Source organism: Hibiscus syriacus, unplaced genomic scaffold (assembly GCF_006381635.1).
Source record: "Hibiscus syriacus cultivar Baekdansim isolate YM2019G1 unplaced genomic scaffold, ASM638163v2 tig00112383_pilon, whole genome shotgun sequence".
NCBI lineage: Eukaryota > Viridiplantae > Streptophyta > Magnoliopsida > Malvales > Malvaceae > Hibiscus > Hibiscus syriacus.
This window is the reverse complement of record NW_024063319.1, coordinates 1,717,654-1,727,448: the sequence shown is the minus strand read 5'-3', so window position 1 is coordinate 1,727,448 and position 9,795 is coordinate 1,717,654. Positions and strand designations below refer to the sequence as shown.

Genomic DNA, 9,795 nt, shown 5'->3' with positions numbered 1-9,795 from the left:
ATCAATATTGTTCATCATATTTCTTCAAATTTAAACTTAAAGTATCAGTACTGTTCTTCCAATACCGATATCCTTACCTAGATTTTCCATTAAACTCCAACAATACCATTAAACTCACCATTACTTATCCCAACTAACTTTCCTCCATTTAACTTCTTATAACACTCAAATTCTCTAAAGAACACTCCAAACCAAGAATCATACTACTTTTTCTAACTTGTTTTTAATCACATCCAAGGCTTCTAATCTCTTATTTACTTATTTGACAAGTCAAATATACTTGTAAACATTAATAAAAACTCATATTTCAACAAATCACTCAAAAACATATTTTCTTCAATCTCAAATAAAACATCCATTTCTTAGTTTTAATCTTCTTTAACCCTTCCTTAAGTCTCTATATTACTTAAGGTTTCACAACCAAACCATAAATGAAAGGAAAAATAACTTGATGAAACCTTACCTTTAATATGGGGAACACGGGGGAACGATGAGACGAAAAAGAGAACCCAATCTTTTTCAACTTTCCCCTTTTTCTCCTATTCACTCTTAATAAATATCTCAATTTAAATGAATATTAAATTCATTCTTTCAAAAAGACCAAATTATCCCTTTATTATTCCATTTTTAATAATTAGTCTTAAACACAATTTCCTAAATCATTCCTTACACTTTTCAATTTACTCAATTAAACCCACCAAATTTTAAATTCTTTCACTATGGTCACTGACCTCATGTTTGGGATATTACAATTCTTCCCCCTTAAGAAAATACATCCTCAAATTTAAAGACTTTATGCTTTTATCAAAGCACTTTAACTAGAGGAATCGTCTTGCTATGTTGTTTATCGATTTCTCGAGCCAAGATCCGTAATGGTTATTTTTCATAAGTTAAATCTGATCGAATATATTTTCTCTTTAGATCAGCATAAGACTTTTTCCGATCAGATGCCATCTTGAGATTGTCTTGAATTATCTTTCTTAAATTCTTCATCGTCGGGAATACAAAGTCTCCCATGATAATGCAAACATCCGTTGGACCTGACCTCAAAAGTCCTCAATCTCTTCATCTTCTACTTATACAATTCTTATCATGAAATTTTCATCTTTTCTGTCTCAGGTTCAACTCGTTTGGAGTCCACAAGTACTTTAGGTTTTTGTAATTAGCATAACTATAACACATATTACTATACAGATAATGGCGTTAAATCTTTAAAGCAAACTCAACTGCTGCTAACCTTAAATCATCCATAGGGTAATTCATCTTGCGAGTCTTTAACTTTATCAAGGCATATGCCACAACTTTATCTTTTTGCATAAGCACCATTCCTAAGCCGATAGGAGGTGCATCACTGAAAACCACATAATCTTTACCCAACTCAAGTTGTATAAACACTGGTTCCTCTATTAAAATCCTCTTTAGCATTTCAAAACTCTCTTCTGGCTTGGAATGCACCAAAATATCATCTATAAATACCTCCACAATTTGATTCAAGTAAGATTGAAATATTCGATTCATCAAGTCCATAAATGTTGCAGGAGCATTCGTCAATCTGAATCGCATCACCACAAATTCGTAATGTCCATACCAAGTCTGAAAAATTGTTTTTGATATATCCTCCTCTTTAATCTTTAATTGGTGGTACCCCAACCTCAGGTTTATCTTAAAGAACATTGTTGTGCCTTTCCATTGATCAAACATATCATCAATCCTTGGAAGATGATACTTATTCTTTATTGTTACCTTATTTAACTGTCAATAATCTATGAATAACCACATAAATTCATCTTTCTTTTTGTTAATAACACAAATACTCTCCAAGATGAAACACTCGTCTGATGAAACATTGATCAATCAACTCTTTTAATTGAGCATGTAATTCTCTTAACTTGCTTAAGTCATTCGATACGAAATCATAGAAACATGCTCGATACCTTGATAACCATCAACCATGAATTCCACCTCTCGATCTAGAGGTAACCCATGTAATTCATCTGAAAAGACATCTATAAATTCCCGAGTTATGAAAAGATCATACTATTCTACTTTAATTATTTTGAGTATCTATCACATTAGCCAGAAAAGTTATACATCTTTCTGACATCATTTTCTTCACAATCATTGTCGATATCACCTTAGGCGATGATTTTGCTTTCTCTCCAATAACTATATTTTCCATATCCTCTGCACCTTTTTGAAATAATTGTTTCTTGAGACAAACAACCTATACTCAATATGATCTTAACTCATCAAATGATAATTCCATCAAATTCATCGGGAACATAGCCCCTGGAATCTTTATCGAATATTTACTACATGTCCAACTCACACTTGCACCATGACCCATAGGGTTTACCGCTATCATTTCACTCGAGATTAAGTTGAATAGAATACTTTTATTTTAAAATTTCTTATTTCATTTTTGAGGTAATCCTTATAACTTTTCCGGATCTATTGAAAATATTCTCGAGCAGTTGAAACATTTCTATCTCAACTATGAAAGTCTAAATATCCACATCATTTAATAAGAAAAATTGACAACTTTGCAGCAATAACTTCATAACAGTTAATGATAAAAATTACACTAGTAAACAAATTTACTTTTTTTTCCTATCATTACGAACTTAACACTTTTCAAGTTCTCGAGAATTAATCTCAACTCTAAATAATAATTCATTGTATCATGTAATGGGTAGACAATCTATTTTCACAAATTACCTTCTAAAATTAACTCTATCAAGTCCATAAAACTTAACATTTATTCTCAAACAAACTCATAATAATTTGATTCACTAATAATTCAACTTTCTATAAACTTTTAGCGGATAACGTATTTACCGTTTACTCATTTCCTCTTACTCAAATTAACAAGGCTTTAAACAATTTAATACTTTACTTAAATATTTCTCAATTATTTAAGCTTACCTGAAGAAACCTCAGAATCATTACTAGGTTCAAAAATCTCCTTTGGATCCTCATCCCATTTAATTTCTCTTGTAAATCATTTAAACTTTTTAATGGATTCCTCAAATGCAGAAACGTCGCTAAACGCTTGGGCATTCATTCCACAAAATGGAGAAAATCCCTAATAGCTTATACCCTTCTAAGGCGTGATATTGAAGTCATGTCGGATTCTCTTGGGTCGATCTTGATCTCGACCTTCTTTTCAACATTATCAACTTTCTTACCTTAACCTTTATTTCCCGACATCTAAACACAATCAAAAATCATCTTACTTTAATAAAGTGTAATTTTACTCCCTTATAAGCATCATCACAGTATATATACAACCATCAATAAACTTTTGATATCATAGTGGCATGTATACATTCTTAACAAAATTAATACTCGTTTCATGTCCAAAAATGGTTAAACTTGTAGCTTTGATACCAATAAATGTAACACTCATTTCCCGTATACGTTTTCATACACGAGTTACAGATGTCACATGACTTTTGAAACATTCTCAATACTTGAAAATCATTAAATTTTTTGTTTTCTTTAAAATAAAACCATTTAATAATATAGATTATAAGACATTCTTTATATATATATATATATATATAAAACATGTATACTCCAATTAGCAATACTAGTTCAAGTTATCCATATTTAAAATCAATATAAGACGATCCAGTTAATCTATTACAAACCAATTTACAAAATATTTAAATAGAGCTAATAGGACATTCGTAAGTACATGCCACTAAACTAAGTCCAAAATTACATCATAGGATGCCTTACTGATATTACAGTATATTCCATGATGCTTGGAGTTGCTTGGTACTCTTTACTTCTAATCTCGGCTTTTACCTACATGTGAAACCAACACACTCTAAGTAATTACTTAGTGAGGCATAGTAATACAAAATGAATTATACTTAAATATAAGCATATCCCAAATTATCAAAATACAAATGAAAATCATATAATTCATAACAATACATCAAATAATTTTGGTGAACCAATCTTCAATCAAATATCATGATAACTATCTTTAGTATGCCCAACATACCTATCAATTAGTATTTTCTAATTTATCCTTTGTTTTCCCAATATATGTTTAATGAAAATGCATGGTTCATGTGTTGCACCTAAATGCCGTAATTAAAACATAAGTATATCATAACTATCAAAATATGAATTTATTGTTTTCATAACATTATAAGTTCTTTGGGTTGCACACGTAGTGTCGATACAGTCATTCATAAGCTCATAATAAATTCTGTGGGTTGCACACTTAGTGTCGATACGATAATTCACAAACTCATTATGAATTACATGGGTGCACACATAGTGCCACTACGGAAATTCATAAACTAATTATGAATTTCTTAGGTTTTACACACAGTGCCAATACATAAATTCATAAACTAATTATGAATTTCTTAGGTTGCACACATAGTGGCAATATGAAAATTCATAAACTAATTATGAATTTCTTAGGTTGTACACATAGTGCCAATACAGAAATTCATAAACTAATTATGAATTTTTTAGGTTGCACATATAGTGCCAATACAAAAATTCATAAACTTATTATGAATTTCTTAGGTTGTACATATAGTGCCAATACGGAAATTGATAAACTTATTATGAATTTCTTAAGCTGCACACACAGTGCTAATACGGAAATTCATAAACTTATTATGAATTTCTTAAGTTGCACACACAATGCCAATACATAAATTCATAAACTTATTATGAATTTCTTAAGTTGCACACACAGTGCCAATAAGGGAATTCATAAACTTATTATGAATTTCTTAAGTTGCACACACAATGATATTCGGTAAACGCAATACATACATTAAGCAAAATGCATCTATGACTATCATAACATATAAGTACAGAATTAATGCAGTCACCTTGTATGCCTCAATTGGATGCCTTACTAATGTCTGACTAATCAGTAACTTTATTTTTCCCTTGTTCTTGCTAGACTTAGGAGGTTGATTTTGATCTATACAAGTATCCATAATTATACATACAATACAAATGTTAGTATACTTTCTAACATTTATACTTCTAATAATACTCAAAAGTAATATTATTTCCAAATTCTATTAAATTTCATCCTATATTAACATTTTGGGCTGACTACTATCGATACCCCTCCTATGGTATCGATACTTCTATACTATGGTACAGATACTCCCTTTCAGTATCGATATCATTTATGTATTCTAGAATCCATGGTATCGATACCTTTCTCTTAGTATCGATACCTTTCTCTTAGTATCGATACCCACATCAGTATCAATACTAATTGCATCAGTATCGATATTGTTCATCATATTTCTTTAAATTTAAACCTAAAGTATCGGTATTGTTCTTCCAAAACCGATACCCTTACCCATATTTTCCATTTTTCAGCTCGATTTTTACCATATTTCATTTAAATCTCTTACTTTTAACTCCAACAATACCATTAAACTCCCCATTACTTAAACCAACTTTCCTCCATTTAGCTTCTTATAACACCCAAATTCTCTAAAGAACACTCCAAACCAAGAATTATACTATTTTTTCTAACATGTTTTTAATCACATCCAAGGCTTCTAATCTCTTATTTACTTATTTAACAAGTTAAATATACTTGTAAACATCAATAAAAACTCATATTTCAACAAATCATTCAAAAACCTATTTTCTTCAATCTCAAATAAAACATTCATTTCTTAGTTTTAATCCTCTTTAACCTTTCCTTAAGCTTCTATATTTCTTAAGGTTTCACAACCAAACCATAAACGAAAGGATAAACCAACTTGATGAAACCTTACCTTTGCTATGGGGAGCATGGGGGAACGACGAGAGGAAAAAGAGAACCCAATCTTTTTCAACTTCCCTCTTTTTCTCCTATTCACTCTTAATAAATATTCCAATTTAAATAAATATTAAATTCATTCCTTAAAAAAGACCAAATTGTCCCTCTATTATTTCATTCTTAATAATTAGTCTTACACACAGTTTCCTAAACCATTCCTTATACTTTTCAATTTACTCAATTAAACCAACCAAATTTTAAATTCTTTCACTATGCTCACTGACTCGATGTTTGGAATATTATGTTTTAAATAAGGTGACCCATAAGAAAATGGACAAGACACAATATGGATTATGGAAAGGTATAAAATCCTCCTACAACTACTTGAAAGTACAAGAGTGTCTTGCAGAGGTAATGACTACAAATAATTTTGAAAAGTATTCTTGAATGGCCAAAGTCTATGCCTAAATTATGCTTATATTGTGATAACCAATCAACAATTAGTAGAGCACAAAATATAATGTATAATGGTGATGCACCGTCGACACGATATCATTAGATAACTTATCTCAAATTAGAGTTATCTTGATTGATTTTGTAAGATCAAAGTATAACATTGTGGATCTGGTAATCAAATAATTGAATCAATATCAAGTTGATAAAAAATTGAAATGAATGAGACTAAAGCCCATGAATATTTAAGGCACTATGTGAAAGAAAATCCAACGTAGTAGACTCGAGGACAACCTACTTTCATAAACCTTGTGAAGTCACTGTGAGGGTTATATCCCAAGTCCATTCTATGATGAAAACAATGAATAAAATATGGAAAAGGTTAACCAATGATTTTATTGATCAATATGTGTTTCGGTGAGTCAAACAACATAAGTCACCCATGTGAAAGTTAGTGGAGTCGCTTCAAAGAGACTATTAGGGCATGGTTCTCTAAGCTCTTGCAGAACCAGGAGATGTCCATAGTTATATGAACATAACCATGAGAACCAAATTCTTGTGAGGGAGATATTTGTGTGAGGTATCTCATCGCTTATACAAACGACGGGACAATTCAAGGACATCACGTCTATTGGACTAGTAAGGTAAACATATTTTCACAAAGGAATGTTCAAAGAAGGGTGTCTACATATCCTATTCAAATATCTAACATAGAATTTATCACCATATCGTCAGTGGTTTGAAATAATCAATTTCATTTATGTGGGGGATTGTTAGAAAATAATAAATTCATTGAATAAAATTGATGTTCTTTATAATAAGTCATATCACTTGGTGAATAAATTTATTATAATAAGTCACGTCACTTGATGAAAGATTTATTTTTTTGTTTAAAGTTGCATTCATTCAATTACATCTATTAGCTTTTCAACTACTCTTTTCGTCAAAAGGTCTTAACCTTTCAATCATTTCCTCTCCTCTATATATAGACTAGCTAAGGAATAAATCTTAGTGACAATTCACAACATTAGATTAGGAAAACATTTAAAAAATTCCTTCTAAATTCGTTATCTCTGGTGATAGATAAATGTAAGATTGTGTTCGACTGATCACTACTGTTGTGATCGTTTGTTGTTGTGTTCTAGGAGACTGACGTTTAACATTACTCAAGCATAGAAGAGAGGACAAATTTATCTTAAGGAAATTATTCATACAAACCTCAACAATAATTTCTTTCTGTTTTTTGGCAAGTCTATGTACGAGTAACAATTTCATTTTTCTATTTTATTTCTTTATTCATTTTGCTTCATTCAATTTATATAATAACATTTGTTTATTATTGTTACTATGTATCAAATTAACATTTTGTCTAACAATAACAAATCTAAAAATTAAAAAATAGGATCCAAAAGTTTTACTTTTCTTTTTTTCTTCTTTCCTAATATGTTAAAAACAATCTTTTGTTTATTTATTATTAAAACAAACCAAAGCGATAAATCCTAAGATTTTTAAAAATATATATATAGAGTTTGATAAATACAATTCTGTAGCTAAATCAATACCTGTAAAATGGTTTTTGAGAAATCAGAAGTGTGCTGGGAACGGCGAAAAGGTGATGACGGTTGGTTTTGGTTCAATCCTACTCAATTGGTACATATCCTTAAATACAACTAATTAAACGATATAAGATGATCTTTAATATAACATAGACAATTTATTTATACTGCATATTACACAGATACATGCGTAAGACTCACCTCAGGGACATCCAACAGAAACCTTGAGCCAATCCACACCTCCAACATCACATGCAGCGCTTCCACCGGACTCTTTTCCCTTTTCGCTGTCATGCGACTCCGGCTTGGCGCCCGGAGCCGATTGATTGGAAGTCTGGTATTGGTGCTGGTAATTCTCTGCCTTGTCCACGTATTGGCCGACACCAGTGTTCTTATCCAGCTTACCGTAGTCTTGTGCTGCCAAGAGATCAGCAGCGGCACCGGAAACCTTGCCCTTGTCGAACTTGTCGGTTTCGTTGTTGAGCGTGGATTTCGCTGCGTCGGCCACCGTCTTAACCCTAGAGAAGAGGTCGGAGTTGCTTGGTTTGTGGTCTTTCTCCATTGTTACTCGGTGTGTGGGATGATATCTGCTAATTGATTTCTTGCCTGTGAGTTGATGAGGATAATATTAATATATAGATAGATTATATGATGTGGATATATTATGGAGTATGGACCTCCACCCTCTTAACTTCTTCATTGTGTCTGCAACAACTACTATTTCTTTGGGTAGTTGAGCACCTCAATTTGCCACACATTTGTTTATTTGTTTCGACTGGCATGGCTCTTGATATTTTCAGTGCACCAAGTTGACGTGTTCCCACCCCATAGGGAAATGTTTATAGCATTCAACTAAATTTTACTTAGATTTTATATTTTTACATTAAATTAATATTTGTTCAGTTATTTCTATATTTAAAAATATATGTAAAAAATAAAAATTATATTAAATCAAGTTAAGTTGGTTTTTAAATAAAATTTTAAATAAAAATCAACTAGATAAAATTATATTTAAGTTTAGGTCAAGATCATGTTGTAGATACCCATTTTTATCCGAATCAATTCGAGAATTTCTATGTATACCTGGTAATTTTATTATTTGGTACTAAATATAGTATAGTAATTATAGTATATTATAGTATTTATTATAGTAATTATATAGCGAAAGAGTGAGAGTGAAAAGACAGAAGTTTCGAAGATAACGAAGAACGGACCATTGTAAACACAGTAGAGGGAAATTGGGCCCTCTCAGGGTTTTTGGCCCATTAGGGCAACCCAGGAATTTTTTTGTAAAATGGGCCACAAACACATTTATTTTAGAATCTACAACATTTTCTACAAAAACTCGTCACTTTGAGATTATAAGTTCGAATAAAAAATATTTTTATTAAAATTTTTTACCTTGATTTAATAAAAATTTATGTTTTATTGAAACTCATCACCTCGAAAAAAACGAGTCTAAATAAAAAATTATATTTTATTAGAATTTATCACCTCAAAATACGAGTTTCATGAACACTATAGAAAATATAACAAATCCCAAAATAAAAATCCAAAACCCTAATGAGCTAAATAAAAAACCCGATTACCCTAATGAACAAAAAAAAACCGTTCTCAGAGCCTAGGAAGGGTATTGCAACCAAAGTCCAAAGGAGTCTCGTCATTAGGTAAGACACTTGTTAGATACGATTACATTTTTAATCAAAAGTTCGCTTTGATTCGGTTTAATTTTTTTCAAAAAAAAATTATTTTTCTTAATATTACAATACCATATTTCATATATGGAGGTCTCTCACGGAAGCTGCTCTCAACCTGGCGTTGGGGGCATCCTACTATCTTACCTCCCTCTTACCCCATTACATATGGGAATAAGAGTCAACTAATTTTTTTATTTTATATTTCATTGCTACTGTCATTTGAACCATTCTCACCCTAAACCCAATTTTCTGCACTAAAACCACAAAATTAGGCTTTGATAAATAAACTGAAGTAAGCTACTAGCCCCATCATGAAGATTGG

At 31.0% G+C, this 9,795-nt stretch overlaps 1 protein-coding gene across 1 annotated transcript; it reads right to left on the bottom strand.

Moving 5' to 3' along the window:
• Positions 1–7,978: 7,978 nt before the first annotated feature.
• On the bottom strand, positions 7,979–8,338 carry LOC120178956 (nodulin-related protein 1-like). Its single transcript, XM_039184707.1, has one exon. It carries the CDS (start codon positions 8,336–8,338, stop codon positions 7,979–7,981), a length of 360 nt encoding a protein of 119 aa, XP_039040638.1.
• Positions 8,339–9,795: the final 1,457 nt, after the last annotated feature.